Source organism: Salmo trutta, chromosome 1 (assembly GCF_901001165.1).
Source record: "Salmo trutta chromosome 1, fSalTru1.1, whole genome shotgun sequence".
NCBI classification, from domain to species: Eukaryota; Metazoa; Chordata; class Actinopteri; order Salmoniformes; family Salmonidae; genus Salmo; species Salmo trutta.
The window spans coordinates 32191742-32211593 of NC_042957.1; the positions used below are offsets into that span (position 1 = coordinate 32191742).

General features: G+C 43.5%; 2 protein-coding genes across 3 annotated transcripts in view; both read left to right on the plus strand.

Annotated features, from left to right (window-relative positions):
• Positions 1–17809, plus strand: part of LOC115194225 (5'-nucleotidase domain-containing protein 1) — a 55930-nt gene extending 38121 nt beyond the window's left edge. The window contains exons 9-12 of the mRNA XM_029753736.1: positions 8150–8271; positions 12524–12697; positions 14982–15150; positions 15970–17809. Coding sequence (XP_029609596.1) covers positions 8150–8271; positions 12524–12697; positions 14982–15150; positions 15970–16085 — 581 coding nt within the window. The 3' untranslated portion in view covers positions 16086–17809. The remainder of the gene's footprint in view (positions 1–8149; positions 8272–12523; positions 12698–14981; positions 15151–15969) is intronic.
• A 251-nt stretch (positions 17810–18060) lies between these two features.
• The window catches only part of LOC115194213 (dermatan-sulfate epimerase), a 28415-nt gene continuing 26623 nt past the window's right edge, over positions 18061–19852 (plus strand). For both annotated transcript variants that reach the window (XM_029753707.1, XM_029753698.1), the window contains exon 1: positions 18061–18223. The gene's annotated coding sequence lies outside the window, so the exon portion shown is untranslated. The remainder of the gene's footprint in view (positions 18224–19852) is intronic.

The window sequence follows — 19852 nt, forward strand, 5'->3', positions numbered from 1 at the left end:
ACCAGGTTCCCAGTATCCAACAGTCAGGAGATAAAGCTGTGTTGAGATAAAATACTAGTTCTTCCAGCTAGCATGGAGGTGAGTCTTCAGACGTTTAAGGATTTTTAAAATATTTATTTTTATTTAACCTTTATTTAACTAGGCAAGTCAGTTAAGAACAAATTCTTATTTATAATGACAGCCTACCTCGGCCAGACCCTCCCCTAACCCGGACGACGCTGGGCCAGTTGTGCGCCGCCCTATGGGACTCCCGATCACGGCCGGTTGTGATACAGCCCAGGATCGAACCAGGGTCTGCAGTGACGCCTCTAGCACTGAGATGAAGTGCCTTAGACCGCTGCGCCACTCTGGATAATTAGGAGTACGAAACTAGGGTATTTGGTGCAGTTTCCTGTTGCAGGATCACTTTTCTGATTCTGATAAAATCAGAATACTTGTGGAGTTGGAATCCAGAAAGAAAATCCATGAATCTAATAATCTCTCAAAACCCAAGCGTCAAATCACTACTGAAACCAGTAGGATAAACTAGCATCAAGACAGGTGGTGGACATCAAACTACAGATGTAGGATCTTAATTTGAGCCAGTTTGCTACAGCAGGAAAATAATCCTGCAGCGACAGAAAAAGTGAATTATTTTGTGATTTGTAATTTATGGACATTTTTGTAGGGGAAAGTCAAGTCTGAAATTTCAATACGGGAATTACAAACTTCAGAAGCCTTTTTAAACCTCAAAATACACTACAAGTTTAAATGTACTGCATTGCAGAAAAGTGATCCTGCAACAGGGTGATCAAATTAAGATCCGACATCTTTTTGTTCATATTAGCTGTCAGTGTTTCTAATATGATCTGTGATCCACACATGGTCCCAGTTTTCCTGCTCAGGCAACTGATATTTAATCCCGATCGGTTCCTGAAGGTGTGCACCGGCTCTGGAATGCTCCCCCATCTGGACTGCGTTCCTGCCAGGAATAACACTGGAGGGAAGCATTATGTGTGAAACACAATGACCCAGCCGCTCAAATATTCACTCCTCATCCAGCCCTCGCCACGTTGGCAGATATAGCCTCAGTCAGTGGCTGGTTCTATTTCATACTGGATAAATATTTGATTTGATTTTCTTATTTCATCCATACAGAGATATTGGCCTCTGGGAAATAACATCACTGTTGTGCACTACTTATGTGCCTCTATTGTAATGTTCTAAGTGTTGCTATAGTGATGCTGTTATGTTGATCAGATAAAGCTGAGTTGACAAGGTCAGTCTAAGTTCAGGAGGAAAAGGCTAGTTTACTATCAGAAGGTCGAAATCTTGTCAACATATACCATGGGGACCGAAATGATTGACACCCTTGATAAAAATGAGAAAAAAGGACGGTATAAAATAAATAATTAAAATACTGAGCTATATTGTATGCTCCAAAGAAATGAGGAAACTATATTATTTTATACTAATACAATTGACCAGAGAAAGACATTTTGTTTAACAAGTAATCTTTTTTTCTCTCAAAAAGGTAAGGGTCAAAATGATTGACACCCCTGTTTTCAATATCTTTTAATACAGTACTTTACCTTGCAAAGATAACGGCACTGAGACTTTTTCTAAAATGTTTTATGAGCTGGAGAACACTATGGGAGGGATCTTAGATCATTCTTCCATACATAATCCTTCCAGATCCTTGATATCCTTTGTCTGCGCTTATGGACTGTCCTCTTCAATTCAAACCACAGGTTTTCAATGGGTTCGGAGACTGAGATGTCCATTGCAAAATGTTGATTTTGTGGCCAATTAACCATTTCTTTGTGGATGTGTGCCTGGAGTTATTGTCTTGCTGGAAGATCCACTTGCGGCCAAGTCTCAGTCCCGTTATCCTCGCAAGGTGAGGTATTGAAAACGGGTGAAAATAAATAATATACAGTGAGGGAAAAAAGTATTTGATCCCCTGCTGATTTTGTACATTTGCCCACTGACAAAGAAATGATCAGTCTATAATTTTAATGAAGGGTTTATTTGAACAGTGAGAGACAGAATAACAACAACAAAAAATCCAGAAAAACGCATGTCAAAAGTGTTATAAATTGATTTGCATTTTAATGAGGGAAATAAGTATTTGACCCCCTCTCAATCAGAAAGATTTCTGTCTCCCAGGTGTCTTTTATACAGGTAAAGAGCTGAGATTAGGAGCACACTCTTAAAAAGGGAGTGCTCCTAATCTCAGCTTGTTACCTGTATAAAAGACACCTGTCCACAGAAGCAATCAATCAATCAGATTCCAAACTCTCCACCATGACCAAGACCAAAGAGCTCTCCAAGGATGTCAGGGACAAGATTGTAGACCTACACAAGGCTCGAATGGGCTACAAGACCATCGCCAAGCAGCTTGGTGAGAAGGTGACAACAGTTGGTGCGATTATTCGCAAATGGAAGAAACACAAAAGAACTGTCAATCTCCCTCGGCCTGGGGCTCCATGCAAGATCTCACCTCGTGGAGTTGCAATGATCATGAGAACGGTGAGGAATCAGCCCAGAACTACACGGGAGGATCTTGTCAATGATCTCAAGGCAGCTGGGACCATAGTCACCAAGAAAACTATTGGTAGCACACTACGCGGTGAAGGACTGAAATCCTGCAGCGCCCGCAAGGTCCCCCTGCTCAAGAAAGCACATATACATGCCCATCTGAAGTTTGCCAATGAACATCTATCTGAATGATTCAGAGGACAACTAGGTGAAAGTGTTGTGGTCAGATGAGACCAAAATGGAGCTCTTTGGCATCAACTCAACTCGCCATGTTTGGAGGAGGAGGAATGTTGCCTATGACCCCAAGAACACCATCCCCACCATCAAACATGGAGGTGGAAACATGCTTTGGGGGTGTTTTTCTGCTAAGGGGACAGGACAACTTCACCGCATCAAAGGGACGATGGACAGGGCCATGTACCGTCAAATCTTAGGTGAGAACCTCCTTCCCTCAGCCAGGACATTGAAAATGGGTCGTGGATGGGTATTCCAGCATGACAATGACCCAAAACACACGGCCAAGGCAACAAAGGAGTGGCTCAAGAAGAAGCACATTATTAAGGTCCTGGAGTGGCCTAGCCAGTCTCCAGACCTTAATCCCATAGAAAATCTGTGGAGGGAGCTGGAGGTTCGAGTTGCCAAACGTCAGACTCGAAACCTTAAATGACTTGGAGAAGATCTGCAAAGAGGAGTGGGACAAAATCCCTCCTGAGATGTGTGCAAACCTGGTGGCCAACTACAAGAAACGTCTGACCTCTGTGATTGCCAACAAGGGTTTTGCCACCAGGTACTAAGTCATGTTTTGCAGAGGGGTCAAATACTTATTTCCCTCATTAAAATGCAAATCATTTTATAACATTTTTGACATGCATTTTTCTGGATTTTTTTGTTGTTATTCGGTCTCTCACTGTTCAAATAAACCTACCATTAAAAGTATAGACTGATAATTTCCTTGCCAGTGGGCAAATGTACAAAATCAGCAGGGGATCAAATACTTTTTTCCCTCACTGTATACTTTTGAGAAAAACTTGTATTTATTGTTAAACAAAATCTCTTTCTCTGAGCAATTGTATTAGTATAAAATAATATAATTTCCCCCAAAACTTTACCATACAATATTGCTCAGTATATGAATTCTTTTTTGCTGATCTTTATCAAGGGTGTCAATCATTTCGGACCCCACTGTATGTATATATAGTCCAGTTTAATTTGTTGACATTTGGACACCTACTCTTTCCATGATATAGTAGACTGACCAGGTGAATCCAGGTGAAAGCTATGATCCCTTATTGATGTCACTTGTTAAATCAGTGTAGATGAAGGGGAGGAGACAGGTTAAAGAAGGATTTTTAAGCCTTGAGACAATTGAGACATGGATTGTGCATGTGTGCCATTCAGAGGGTGAATGGGCAAAACAACAAGAACTGCAACACTGCTGAGTTTTTAACACTCAACAGTTTCCTGTTTGTATCAACAATGGTCCACCGCCCAAAGGACATCCAGCCAACTTGACACAGCTGTGGGAAGCATTGGAGTCAACAAAGCCAGCATCCCTGTGGAACGCTTTCGACACCTTGTAGAGTCCATGCCCTGACGAATTGAGGATGTTCTGAGGGCAAAAGGGGGTGCAATTCAATATTAGGAAGGCGTTCCTAATGTTTTGTACACTCAGTGTATGTGTGCAGTTTTATGTCCAGCAATATTCAAGAAGTTATATATTATTTTAAAGCTCACTAATTCTGGACCTACCTAAAAACATCAGCCTTATTTGATGGAGTGGCTCAAATATTGTATGTGTGTCATTGAATGGGTTCCTACACAGGACAGGAGTAGCTACATTATATAATTCATAAGAGCCCAGTTCCTGCCAGGTACTGTATTAGACTGAGAAGTTTTATAAATCAATCCTTTTACTTTGGCTGCTAGCATCAGACTCCTCCCAGCCTCTTATTAAGCGTGGGCTGCGTCCCACACGACACCCTATTCTCTGTATAGTGCACCACTTTTGAACAGAACCCTATGGGCCCTGGTCAAAAGCAGTGTACTATATAGGCAGTAGGGTGCCATTTGAGACGTACAGTGAAAACGCCACAGGATTTCACATCCTGATAGGTGACCGGTATTCTTTGTGGGCGTGCGCAAGTGTGTTTCTGTGCTCAGTTTTTCTGGGGTTCCAGAGACCACAGTCTTCTCATTCCACTTTCTCTTAAGGTCCCTGCATCCTCACAGCTGTTACTGTGTTTGTGTGTGCGTGTGCGTGTGTGTGTGTGCGCGTGTGTGCGCGTGACTGAATCGCACAAACTAAAGTCTGTGCTTTGTCTCTCTCTTCTGCCACAATATTTATAGCATATTTAACCTTAGCGTGAACCTGGTGCAGCCCACTCTGTCAAGGACTGTCTTTTTCTAAAAAAAGAAGGTAGAGGTTAGGTTCTCTTGCTGCTGGTCTTAAGCGCCCATCAGTCTCATAAAGACTGTTTTCTTCTCCTGTCCAGAAGTGCAGTCACCCACTTCAAAGTGTAGGGTTCCTAAAAGCTGTGCAGAAAAGGGTATACTTAAGCAATAAGGTCTGAGGAGGTGTGGTATATGGTCAGTATACCACAGCTAAGGGCTGTTCTTATCCACGACGCAACACGGAGTGCCTGGACACAGCCCTTAGCCGTGGTATATTGGTCACATATAACAAACCCCCGAGGTGCCTTATTAGTATTATAAACTGGTTACCCACGTAATTACAGCAGTAAAAAATACATGTTTTGTCATACCCGTGGTATACGGTCTGATATACCATGGCTGTCAGCCATTCAGCATTCAGGGCTCGATCCACCCAGTTTATAATGTACTAAACTCAGCAAAAAAATGTACGTCCTCTCACTGTTAACTGCATTTATTTTAAGCAACTTAACATGTGTAAATATTTGTATGAACATAACAAGATTCAACAACTGAGACATAAACTGAACAAGTTCCACAGACATGTGACTAACAGAAATGGAATAATGTGTCCCTGAACAAAGGGGGGGTCAAAATCAAAAGTAACAGTCAGTATCTGGTGTGTCCACCAGCTGCATTAAGTACTGCAGTGCATCTCCTCCTCATGGACTGCACCAGATTTGCCAGTTCTTGCTGTGAGATGTTACCCTACTCTTCCACCAAGGCATCTGCAAGTTCCCGGACATTTCTGGGGGGAATGGCCCTAGCCCTCACCTTCCGATCTAACAGGTGCCAGAAGTGCTCAATGGGATTGAGATCCGGGCTCTTCGCTGGCCATGGCAGAACACTGACATTCCTGTCTTGCAGGAAATCACGCACAGAACGAGCAGTATGGCTGGTGGCATTGTCATGCTGGAGGGTCATGTCAGGATGAGCCTGCAGGAAGGGTACCACATGAGGGAGGAGGATGTCTTCCCTGTAATGCACAGTGTTGAGATTGCCTGCAATGACAACAAGCTCAGTCCGATGATGCTGTGACACACCGCCCCAGACCACGACGGACCCTCCACCTTCAAATCGATCCCGCTCCAGAGTACAGGCCTCGGTGTAACGTTCATTCCTTCGACGATGAACGCGAATCTGACCATCACCCCTGGTGAGACAAAACCGTGACTCCTCAGTGAAGAGTACTTTTTGCCAGTCCTGTCTGGTCCAGTGACGGTGGGTTTGTGCCCATAGGCAACGTTGTTGCCGGTGATGTCTGGTGAGGACCTGCCTTACAACAGGCCTACAAGCCCTCAGTCCAGCCTCTCTCAGCCTATTGTGGACAGTCTGAGCACTGATGGAGGGATTGTGCGTTCCTTGTGTAACTCGGGCAGTTGTTGTTGCCATCCTGTACCTGTACCGCAGGTGTGATGTTCGGATGTACCGATCCTGTGCAGGTGTTGTTACACGTTGTCTGCCACTGCGAGGACGATCAGTTGTCCGTCCTGTCTCCCTGTAGCTCTGTCTTAGGCGTCTCACAGTACGAACATTGCAATTTATTGCCCTGGCCACATCTGCAGTCCTCATGCATCCTTGCAGCATGCCTAAGGCACGTTCACGCAGATGAGCAGGGACCCTGGGCATCTTTCTTTTGGTGTTTTTCAGAGTCAGTAGAAAGGCCTCTTTAGTGTCCTAAGTTTTCATAACTGTGACCTTAATTTCCTACCGTCTGTAAGCTGTTAGTGTCTTAACGATCGTTCCACAGGTGCATGTTCATTAATTGTTTATGGCTCATTGTTTAACAGTGTTTAAACCCTTTACAGTGAAGATCTGTGAAGTTATTACAAATTATCTTTGAAAGACGGGTCCTGAAAAAGGGACGTTTCTTTTTTTGCTGAGTTTATTCACTCAATGGAGATTCCAGCAGCCCTAAACCCTAGCTGTTTAACTGAGTTCTGTTTTCAGCTAAACATTAGATTTGTTTTCGAGGAACTTGCTGTTACCTCCTGCCTTGCCGTTTCTAGAGTGTGTGTAATGCTCTAGAAGTTGTGTGGTGGTTTACATTCCAACCGCTCTCTATCTTGTTCTGGCTATCTTCCAATGCCCCCTTGCTCAAAGTGAAGCAGACTGGGGTTATTGCTAAGCAGCAGCCCAACAGCCAAAACCAAAACCCCTCCAATCAACTAGGAATGACTAAGTGAAAAGTATTTGGCTGTTGTTGAGCATCAAGACATAAACCATGTACCTGAAGTCTGGAAAGATCCTTGAGTGTTATTTATGAACTGTAAATACTTCCATGAGGTCATTGACACACTTTCTTGTACTGTATGATGTGTGACTTCTGTGACTGAGTGCCTGAAAAATAGTTTTTTTGGGGGGGAGGGGGGTAGTCCTTTGGAAGTGTTCGTCTTCACTGAGAAGCTGACACATTGCCTGGTGGCTGAGGGTGTTTCCTAAATGGCACCCTATTCCCTATATGGTGCAGTACTTTGAACAGAGCCCTTATCAAAAGTGGTGCACTACGGAGCGAATAGGGTGCCATTTTGGGACGCACTTTGAGACGCGGCTACACCGGGCCAGACTGAGCCAATGCACCCACAGAGGTATGAGAGGAGGAAGCAGGCTAGCCTTCTTGGGCGTGTCCCAAAGGGCACCATATTCTGTATATAGTGCACTACTTTTGACCAGGGCCACCTTCATTACTTCATTAGTGTGCTAATACCGCGCCATTGGGGGCGCAGCCCATGACTCTGTTTTGACTCCGAGAACAGTTTTTCTCTTGCTGTGCTGATGTAATGGCCGCTGTACTCTGTGTACCAGCAGCAGCAAAGCTAAGAGCAGAGCTTAGAAGGAAATTGATATCCAGCCTTAGACCACATGCTGAGACCTAAATATGAACTGTTTAGGAAACATACTCATGGAAGTAGCTCCAAATAGGCTCATTTCCCCTGTGAAAAAATTGCCCTTTTCAATTATGTATTTTTATCCCTCACAAGAGTACTGTATATTGAACTATGGAAATATCCACATTGTTAGAATCCATTTTGCCCTGTTATAATTGTTTGTTGGCCCAGCCAATGTTGAGTAATGTGGCGGTGAGGCTTTGAGGTGTGGTTGTGTGTTGAGCGGTGTGGTCGTGTATGTTCGTGTCATTGAGCGGTGTGGTCGAACCGTGTGGTGACCCTGTGGTAAGGTTGCTCACTTTGTCTTGCAGTGAATGATGTGGAGGAGAGTGATGGGCTGCCGTCCCTGGACAAGCCTGGCTGGTACTCTCAAGGAAACTGGCCCCACCTCCACCAGCTGCTCAAAACCATGACTGGGAAACCTGAGCCCAAGGTTAGATTTGTTGATTCATTGATTGTTTGTTTGATGGGTTAGTTGATTCTTTTCTTCTCCTTACAGAGGAAGTTATGCTCATCTGGTGAAGTAACTAGCAAACGTTATACATGTATCCAAATAACCATCACTTCCATACTATCCTGGGATCTGTCTCTCAATGTTTATCCACAGGACAGTGAGCTTCCGTTCCTGGCAAACGCACAGAGATCAGACGTCCTATATAAATCAGCTCAGGGAGATTTGCACCGGTGTGACGGAGAGGGAAACATGGCCGCGTACACAGCCTATACGATCTCTGGCAGGCAGCTAGCTCGTCTGACTCTGAGACTCTGTTTATGCTCTGTCTCAGCTCTTGAGGAAAGGCCCCGGCAACAGCTGTGTCAAGCCCCTTCGAGTATACCCAGGCATGCTCATCATCATCATCCACGTCCTCAGCCTCTCCTTCCTCTCCCGCCTCCAAACATCCACCCCTCCAACCCAGCCAGGGGCGCTCAATGCCCCCCTCTGTTATCGGGCCACGTGGAGAAAGCGCTCGCGGAATGCAGTGTCAATCTGCACTTGTGGCAGCTTTAAGGCAGCCACTCTGGGGTGAACTGAGTCCGTCGACATTTTGAGTTCTTCACTTTTACCTGATAGGACTTAATGTAGGCCGGTAGGCCGGCTGAATGGGAGGCATTCCAAGCAGATTACAGTCCCATGTAGGTCCCCTGTAGCAGTGAGTACAGGCCTGGCTGCTATGTGTAGGATCACAACTTATACACGGAGCTGCCCGGCTCATGCAGACTCAGTGAGTCAATGATTGAAACGGCGCTAGTTTTTTATTCAATTAAAAGAGCAGTATAAGCCTGCAACAATCGTTTGGCGTGATCATAAGGCGTTCGCTATACATTGGCAATTTCACATATTCATAATTTACATAATGTTTGTCATCCAAGAAAGACAGCATCAGGATATTGCAGCTCAGTTGTGTCCTTACCATTTCATTAGTTGCATATCAGCAGCGTTGCTAAGTAACATGGATTATAGTCCTTATCTCCCTGGCCCTCTCATGTCAGATATGTGATCTCCCTCTTGTCTGTGTGCATCCCAAATAGCACCCTATTCCCTAAATAGTGCATTACTTCTGACCAGGGCCCTGCTAGTAGTGCACTATGTAGGGAATAGGGTGCCATTTTGGACGCGGGCTCTGTCTGTCCCAGTCAGGCCGCACACAGTGGAGCACAATGGGCTCATTAAGCTGGGCTTTCTGGGCTGCTGTGGCTTTTCAGACCTGTTTATCCAGGGGTGGCTTTACCTCTAATCGCTGGTCTGAGTGATGCATTGATAAGTGTAGGAGGGCACAGTGTCAGGGTGAAATGAACTGGGCTGGGGGGTCTCATGGCTGGGGGGTCTCTTGACTGGGGCTAGGGGAAGGGAGGGAGGCACAGGTTGTAGCTACAGTTGAAGTCGGAAGTTTACATACACCTTAGCCAAATACATCAGTTTTTCACAATTCCTGACATTTAATCCTAGTACAAATTCCCTGTCTTAGGTCAGTTAGGATCACCACTTTATTTTAAGAATGTGAAATGTCAGAATAATAGTAGAGAGAAGGATTTATTAAAGCTTTTATTTCTTTCATCACATTCCCAGTGGGTCAGAAGTTTACATACACTCAATTAGTATTTGGTAGCATTGCCTTTAAATTGTTTAACTTTTGTCAAATGTTTCGGGTAGCCTTCCACAAGCTTCCAACATTAAGTTGGGTGAATTTTGGCCCATTCCTCCTGACAGAGCTGTTGTAACTGAGTCAGGTTCGTAGGCCCCCTTGCTCGTACATGCTTTTTCAGTTCTGCCCACAAATGTTCTATAGGATTGAGGTCAGGGCTTTGTGATGGCCACTCCAATACCTTGACTTTGTTGTCCTTAAGCCATTTTTCCACAACTTAGGAAGTATGCTTTGGGACATTGTCAATTTGGAAGACCCATTTGCGACCAAGCTTTAACTTCCTGACTGATGTCTTGAGATGTTGCTTCAATATATCCACATAATTCTCCTTCCTCATGATGCCATCTATTTTGTGAAGTGCACCAGTCCCTCCTGCAGCAAAGCACCCCCACAACATGATGCTTCCACCACCGTGCTTTACGGTTGGGATGGTGTTCTTCGGCTTGCAAGACTCCCCCTTTTTCCTCCAAACATAACGATGGTCATTATGGCCAAACAGTTCTATTTTTGTTTCATCAGACCAGAGGACATTTCTCCAAAAAGTACGATCTTTGTCCCCATGTGCAGTTGCAAAGCGTAGTCTGGCTTTTTTATGGCGGTTTTGGAGCAGTGGCTTCTTCCTTGCTGAGCTGCCTTTCAGGTTATGTCGGTATAGGACTCGTTTTACTGTGGATATAGATACTTTTGTACCTGTTTCCTCCAGCATCTTCACAGGGTCCTTTGCTGTTGTTCTAGGATTGATTTGCACTTTTCGCAACAAAGTACGTTCATCTCTAGGAGACAGAACGCGTCTCCTTCCAGAGCGGTATGATGGCTGCGTGGTCCCATGGTGTTTATACTCGCATACTATTGTTTGTGCAGATGAATGTGGTACCTTCAGGCATTTGGAAATTGCTCCCAAGGATGAACCAAACCTTTTTTTCTGAGGTCTTGGCTGATTTCTTTTGATATTCCCATGATGTCAAGCAAAGAGGCACTGAGTTTGAAGGTGGGCCTTGAAATACATCCACACGTACACCTCCAATTGACTCAAATGATGTCAATTAGCCTATCAGAAGCTTCTAAAGCCATGACATCATTTTCTGGAACGTTCCAAGCTGTTTAAAGGCACAGTCAACTTAGTGTATGTAAACTTCTAGAATTGTGATACGGTGAATTGTAAGTGAAACAATCTGTCTGTAAACAATTGTTGGAAAAATTACTTGTCATGCACAAAGTAGATGTTCTAACAGACTTGCCAAAACTATAGTTTGTTAACAACAAATTTGTGGAGTGGTTGAAAAACAAATTTTTCAACCTAAGTGTATGTAAACTTCTGACTTAAACTGTAGTTACAAATTATGGAGAAAGTCGGAGTTAACCTGAATTCTGTTGCATTATCTTTCCCAGCCGTATGAAACTGTTTAGCATGAAAGCCTCTCTATAAAGTTTTGCCACTGTGTTGGAATTCCTGGCCCTGTAAATATTTATCCTACTGATCCGATGCCTCTGGCAGCAGTGGGGAGCTGAAAAACAATCGGTGCACTCCGCAGCAGTGTTCTCTCTCCATGTCTGTGGCCAGTTTCTGGGAAAGCCTGGAAACCTGATGCCTGAGCCCGCCCCAGCCCCAGACCTCCACAGGCCCAGCTCACAGCTCCACAGCCTGGGCCTCGGGCTGGCCGACTGTCCTGTTTATTTATGCGTGGGACTGCGAGGCCTGGTCAGAGACGCTGTAAAGGGCCTGAGAAGAGGAGGGGGTTTCCGGAGCGAGGCCTGCAGCCCACATGAATTCATTAGAGACCTCCACTCCTCCCTCACCCCCCTCCTCTTTATGGATGTCTGCCTCATCTATACCCCCCCCCCCCAAACACACACACCCCACTCTGCATTCCACACAGAGAGCTATGTGAAGGACTCTTTAAGCGTGTGTCTTTAGTCCCAAGATTTTCTCATTATCCTTATAGAACACTGTGGCCTGGGGTCATAACCTTTCTTCTCTCCTTAAATGGACCCCTTGAGAAGTCAGAGTTTTGTGATGTGCTGAAACTCAAGGAGCTATTTCCTCTAAAGAGCTGTTTCCATTATGGCAGCATTCTTGTTTTTTTTCTTCCTCTAGTTGTTCCCTAATCTGACACTCTTCTTAACCCTTTGTTTCCACTGGGTTTGCAAGGAATTCAACTATTTACATTTCAATAGTTTCAAAAGTAAGGAAATGGGTTGCCAGTCAGTTTTGGTATGCTGTTCAGCTAAGCCTGTCTTGACGTGTTTTTCTTGAGTACAAAACAGAAATGATGGTCAAAGAAGACGTGATGAGTTTTGCAGCCCCATCGTGTCTGGTCTAGTTCGCCCTAAGGGGCAGTAAGACACATGTCAGATTTATTGAATTTGACTACTGCTGAGCGCTCCCTTGAAACGAATCCAGAAAAAATTGCTATTTTATTACAGCACTTTACTAATCAGATGACGAGGTAGTTACTATAACATAGAAAAGTCAACTTCATTTACTGAGCAGCTGCGAATGTGGCCTCATTCATTGCCTGTCCTGTCTCCTACCCTATACAGGTGGTGTACTTTGGGGATAGCATGCGGTCGGACATGTTCCCTGCTAGCACGTTCGGGAAGTGGGAGACGGTGATGATCGTGGAGGAAATGGAGGGAGAGGGCGTCCCGAGGTGTGACGCAGCGAAGACCAACGAGGCCCAAGCGGAGCCTCAGGACAAGAAGGGAAAGTTTGAGGTTAGTTCACACAAGCAGCTGTTTCCGTTTAAAGCGCTCTCCCACCTTTCTACCTTGCTCCCTGAAAGACATATCCTCCCAACCCCCAGCCCCTTTGCTCTGCTCAATGCCACAATATACCCACCGTAGCGCGAGTCGTGTCTGAGTGGGTACGTGGGCCTGTTCATTTTGTAAGCGTTGTCAAAAGACTTACGGTGTTGTAAGTGTTCCGTGGCAGTTTTGTATCATTACAGTTCCACAGCTAGTGGCGAAATCTGTAAAAGCAGTCATGTTGAAACAAGTTTATATGAGTCTGTATCACTGCCTAGTGTCAGTACAGGAAAGTTGGCAAAGAAAATGTTCACGGCAATTGACGTACTGCTAGGAAGGAAACTATAAACACATTCTTACAACTGTTATGTAATATCGTCAGTGCTGCCCTCTCCCTCACTGACCAGGCCATAGTCTATCCATATCCAGAGGGGTCAGTGCTTCCTGAGAGGGAATTAGGTGAGTCAGCATATATGTTGCCAGGAACGATGAGAGGAACCACCTGGTTTGGATAGGACACCACTAAGGGTGTGTCCGTAAATTTACTCTGGATTGCCAGAGTGCGCTCAGAATGTGCTCTGAGCATTGCCAGATTGTCCGTTTCGTAAATACAGATCGTTTCGCTCTGGGAGCGTTCAGAGAGCACCCTGGACACTGCCCGAGGAGTAGGGTTGATCCGAGCGTTCTGTCCTCACAACGGCAGTCAAGCACCCAAGCTAACTGGCTATAGTTGTCTAGCTACTTCCAGACACAAATGAGAGAACACCTCACTCTGACCATTTTACTCCCCCTAGCAGAGCAGGTTTAGCTATTTTCATGTTATCCAGAGCGTTGGTGACTAAATGTGCTGCCGGCAACAATTTAATTATATATATTTTTTGGCCAATGTTTACTGACAGCGGTCATATTCAACGGGTGATGCGCGTTCGTAAATTCGTCAGTTATTCTGTGCTCTGGCACACTCAGACGAGAATGCTCTGAAATAAGAGTTGATAGCCAGAGTGTATTGACGAACGCACTCTAAAGACAGATTGGGCCTTGTAGATGGACAAATCGTCTCGGCCTAGACTCACTACCTCTACCTCTCTTTCTCATGCTCTTCTTTTCTCTTTCTCTCACTCCACTTCCTCTTTTCACTTCACCTTTCCTTACTAAAACTTCATTCCCCATTTGCCTCGTTTATGAGAAATTCATTATCTCCTGACTCCTGGAAGCTCCAGTAGGTCTCTCTCTCTCCACTGTGGTGTATCAGCTCTGAGCTGTAGCTCCACTGCAGCCAAAGTGTATGTAACACATTAGACAGTCTCAGAAAGCTGCCTGGAACAACATGTTTCTCATCAGTTTCCCCCAGATTCCTTTTGGTTACATTTTGGCTCTCAATATCTGGTGGAAATTTCCACATGAATAGGCAATGTAATGCTGTGCATCAATTTGCCAGTTATTAATGATGAATTATGAGGTTCTGTGTAGTGTAGAAACGCTCCAAACTAGGGAAGAATGATAAGTAGTTAGCACAGTAGTTTGAGACAGAATATTTCCATGCCTTGGATTCATTGAATCTTATTAATGACTTTTAACATAAACCGTTTTTCTCAGCGAGAAACTCCGCCTCTAAGTCTGGTTGGGAGTCGAAAAGCTTCACCATTCAGAATAACGTCTTCATCACACTTTCCACCAAGAGAGGGGAAAAAGTAGCAACAATTTTCATTTCAAGCATTGACCTTTGTCCCAAATGGACTGAATCCCATTTCAAGGAAGTATCTGGACGAGTTGACTAATTTAGATGTATACATTTCTTCTGCTACCTCTGTTTTGATTTGTTATCAGTCCATGCTTGTTAACCACATCCTGTTATTAACATCTTAGACAACTGGCACTGATATGTATGAGTAAGAAGGGTAGGGGTTTTCTCTTGGCAAAGTGACCAACTCCACACTGCTTCTTATGCTGAAATTCCTGTTAAAAAGTGGATCCATTATTACCCACAAGTTTCCTCCCTAGTAGGAGGACTTACATTTACAATTTTTGTCATTTAGCAGATGCTCTTATCCAGAGCAACTTATAGGAGCAATTAGGGTTAAGTGCCTTGCTCAAGGGCACATCGACAGATTTTTCACCTAATCGGGTCGGGGATTCGAACCAACAACCTTTCTGTTACTGGCCCAACGCTCTTAAACGCTAGGCTATCTGCCGCCCCGTACCTCTTTCTGGTCAGAGAATCACTCCCTCTTTAACCCATGTGATGTGCTTTCAGGACCAGGGCATGAAGGCGCCCTCTGCTCCATCAGAACAGTGGGGATCCTACTTTGTGGACGCACACAAGAGTGGTGAAGGGGATGAGGAGAGCCAGAAACTCACCTGGTGCTGCCATAGCATCCACAAATACAGCACCATGGCCATCCCCAGTGTGGAGTCTATTGCAGGTACAGGGAGAAGAGGGGCTACGGGGGCCCACTGACTCTGTGTTGCGTAATGACCTACCAAATTGCTGTATTTATTTCACCTTTATTTAACTAGGCAAGTCAGTTAAGAACGTATTCTTATTTACAATGACGGCCTACACCGGCCAAACCCAGGCGACGCTGGGCCAATTGTGCGCCGCCCTATGGGACTCCCAATCACGGCCGGTTGTGATACAGCCTGGATTCGAACCAGGGTGTCTGTAGTGACGCCTCTCGCACTGAGATGCAGTGCCTTAGACCGCAGCGCCTCTTGTCTTGAGAGAGGCGTGCTCTGCTAGTTTAAAGAGTAATTTGACCCCAGATATCCTCTACTACCTGTTCCTTATTCTATGCTGGTCACACTTTATTTGGATAGTCCAGATAGTATGACCATCTGTAGAATAGACTGTTGATAAGCAACTGCTTACTAAGGTTACGGTTATTGTTAAGGTTAGGTTTAGAATAAGGGTTAGGTTAAGGGGTTATGTTTAGGGTTAGGGTTAGTAGATAGATAGATAGTTTAAATGTTATTGAGCATCTACAGATGGACTATCCAAATAAAGTGCTTGCCGAAGTGCTTTCTAAAACAGTTTGTTCCTTTTTGTGAAGGTTTGGTTTGGCAAAGCTTTGCGCAATTTCCAGAAATCATAGAAGAAAATAAATTAGTCATGGACCACTCCTAGCTATTGTTGATGATGTGTGCAGAATGGAAACTTTGAGGGTTACATGTCCTAGCTAAGCAGGCAAAACTGGTTGATATGACATCATTTTCACTAGTTTATCTCTCGTCCTCCTCCGTAGATCTCCCTCTGGACTACAAGTTCCCCAGATTCTGTCCCAACAAACCCTGCACCACCGGCTACTACCCCAGACCCCCAGATTCCCTGCTGAAAAAGTTCCAGAGTCAGTCGTCTTAAAGGGTCCTCCTCCCAGAGACGCCCCTCACCCTCCTCAGCTTAAAGGGGAGGAATGTGCCTCCCATCTCGCCTGTAGTTCCACACCTGAACCACGTCATCTATCCCTCTAGGGCAGGAAATCACGCTCACGTTGATAGAAACCGTGGGAATGTAAAAGCACAGTATCTCTCTGCAAGTAACCTGGCTACATTTCAACGTTGTTCTGTACGTGGATTATTGTACATGTGTGTGAAAAAATGTGACTTGCCAATTGTATGTGTGTGGGTGTGTCAGCAAACAGTGCTGATTTAAAGCATATTATTCATATTGTTTCATGTGAAGACCACTTTTGTAATGTAGTTAGATAGGTAATTCATGTTCCAGTTAAACCCCCTATAAGTATATCATTCAATGTAAGTTAATAACTCTTCAGAGTACTAAAAAAACTTTACGCCCTGTAAATACTGTCCTACATTTGAGTTTTTTGGTGTGTTTCCTTACCTCAAAAACCTGATCTGACCTGGAGTGCAACGTTGCAGTCACAGCGATGTTGTCTGTTCTCTCCAGAGAGAAATTCCTAATAATTCATTATGTCCAGTATCCTTGGTATGATGTGTGTGTGTATAATACATAATAAACAGCCATTTTGGTTTTCTGTTTCACTGTATGCATTTCAGTGACAGTAACTTAAGATGTCCTTAAAGATAAAGCATTTCCCCTGTGTTTGTCACAGATTCCCCCGGTACTGCTGCTCATTCCGTGCACCAGTTCCGGAGTTCTACATCAACCGGCCTTCTAGGCTTCACTGAACTGTCTTATTACGCACTCCTGGTTCCCATTTCCCCTGATTAGTAATTGTGTATACTCTGTTCACCATTGTCACCATGTCCGTTGGTCCTGTGAGTACCTGTGTTGTTGTTTCGGCTTTCGTGCTGCGTGTTTTGTACCATTGTTATTACGGGTCTTGCCTCGTTCTTTTGTTTGGGTTGCATCCCAGTGTGTTTTGTATATGTGTTTGTTTTGGGCATCGTGCCTTTCATGGCATGTTGTTTCATTCGGGTGGGGTATTAAAACCCCCTATTACGTATTCCTGCGCCTGTCGTCAATAGTTTATACAACGTGACAGTATTTATTTTGTGGAAGGTGTTTAAGAGAATTGTTCTTGAAGAAATGGCGCAATCTGTCCTTAGTGTTACCTTTTGTTGTTGAAAGAATTGCAAATAATAAAACGGTAATATTGGATGCTTAAAGATTATGCTCTGTGTACTCTTATTTTTGGGGGGTGAAACGGTAAACTATAGTGCTGTTGGAGTGACTACTGTGTAAAAATGTGTTATACTTATGCTTCATATGCAGTACCAATTTGAAGATATGCTTTAACTGACTTCTGAATGGTTACATGTGTTGGTTAGCTGCATATAGACTAGTTGTATTATAATGTTAAGAAACAAGTCTTAATATGCTTGTAGAAGTATTTTTTTTTTACAGGAAGTACTTTAGAGAGGACAGCAGACCTTAATTGGTCATTGGATTATTTATGTTCTAAATGTGTGTGTTGGTGTTAAATGCAATTGCAGCTTTGGTGATTGTGTTCCATTTACTTTTTCCCCCATCTGATTTAGAAACTTTTATATGCTAATTTTCCTTATGTTCAATTCATTAGTGGTATTTTAGTGTTCTAGAGAAGATGCAGGGATAGTGTTCAATGTACTGTCTGTGAAATAAATGAAGTTATACAATTTTGTTACACACTGCTTTTTCTGATGATTTGAGTTTTCTTGAAAGTTAAAATAAAACATCAAATGTGTCGACGTCAGATCATTACAAAATGGGATTAGACTGTTTCAAATGTATTTTAGACGGGCTACTTTCAATTCTACACATATGTTCTCTCTACCTGGATGTTTGTGTCTACAATCAGTAATTTCTGTCTCCCTCCTACTTTTTTTAGTCACTTTCCTCTACTGCCCCTCCTCATTCGGCAGAATTGATGACGTTCTTGTCTCCAAAACCTTGCGCAAAGAGGGTATACTTTGTTTCACTACTTGAAGACTCAACGCATCGATGCATGTCGCGGGGATTACATTTATAACACAGAAATGACTTGTAGGGGGAGTGTCAAATCTGGACTACAATTGTACAACAACGGGTTTTGACAGGTAGGTTAATCTTGATCGGTGTACTGTTCTTTCTTTACAAAAAGCCACAGATCGAAAAAGACTTCCGATCCAGTGTTCTATCTGCGCGTATTTATATGTTAATGCCGTGTGTTAAACATTTTTTCGCTGTTGGAATAATAATTCACTAATTACATTTAAGAAAAGTACTATTTATGTAAGTAGATGTACATATTTACACGAAATAAAGAACTAAATATTTTTGTCAGTGTGACATTCGGAAACGGATGACAAAAGTCACATACAAGGACATTATCCAATAGATGACATTAGGTACGGTATGTACAAGTGTAGGATATTGTCGGAGTTGTGTATAGGTATTAAAATATGGCAATTATATTTCCTATGACCTGAGGGAAACTAGCCTACTAATATGAAAAAACCGGACACTTAGGCAAAAGTGTCTTTTTAAATGAGTAAAACATTATTTGTTAGGACGCTGGCGATCTGAATGTAGGCTATCCAAGGTAAGGAGCTGTGTGAGCAGCCAGGCAGGAAAGATACTCTGGAGCTACTTTACTGTAAATTGGTGGTTGCCACTGTAAACCCTTGAGTTTAGGGTTTGTATTAGGCCTACTTTCGAGTGACGGAGTAGTATAGAATAGTTTTCATAATACACATTCCACAGTCATTTCTTTGTTTTTCAACATGTGGTTATTTGAAATCGTCTTATAAAGTTTCAAGGGCACAGGTCTTTTAAAAGCTAAACGTCTATTTGAGAATGAATTACCCATTTTGTGCTATCAGTTTGTAACTTTTGTGTAAATTGAAAGAAAACAAAGCAGTCAAAGGTTAATCCAGCCCAGGAGAGGGACAGCTGTCCCCTCAGCTGGTTTCCTTTATTCCCCTAATCCAATCAGTGCTCAATCTCCATGTCCCTAAACACATAGCAGGAATAGGTTTCACTTCCACATCCAGGGTTCATGGGCTTTATAGCAGTAATGGTAGACTATCTGATTATGTCTTTAAATGGGCAATCTGCAGTTGTTACATCCATTTTTTCGACGTTTAAATTAATTCAATATACCCATTGGTTCTTGAAGGATAGAATTTATAGATCCCTCATGAGCTTAGTACAACTGTCATACCCCATCAGAACCCCATCAGAACCCCAAATATTACGTTGTTTTACGCCTTTGCAAACAATGTAAATGTAAACAAATACTGTTAGCCTCAAAATGGTTAAAACAAATAGTTTGTATATCATGGATGGTCAGTCCTTGTATCTATACCTCTGTCCATGAGTTTGAGAATGGTTATATTTCTCCAGCCCCATCCCTCAGCTGTTACAAAGCTTACCCCTTTGTTATCATTCAAACTACAGATGCCCCTTTAAACTGGAATGTGCCCGTTTATGAGGTCAGGTGTTATATCTAGCTAGTTGGTCAAGTGAAGCAACATCTGCAAAATAATGGACATTTAGCTCCCTTGTACCATTGGTGTACCATTGGTGTACCATTGGTGTACCATTGGTGTACCATTGGTGTGTCATTTTTAGTAGGTAATACTAAATTGTGTATTAAAATACACGAAAGAGAAAACTCACGCTAATACAACTGACCAGAGTCTAGACTCTCTCGACTTCCTTCAAATCACCACCAATTGATTTTG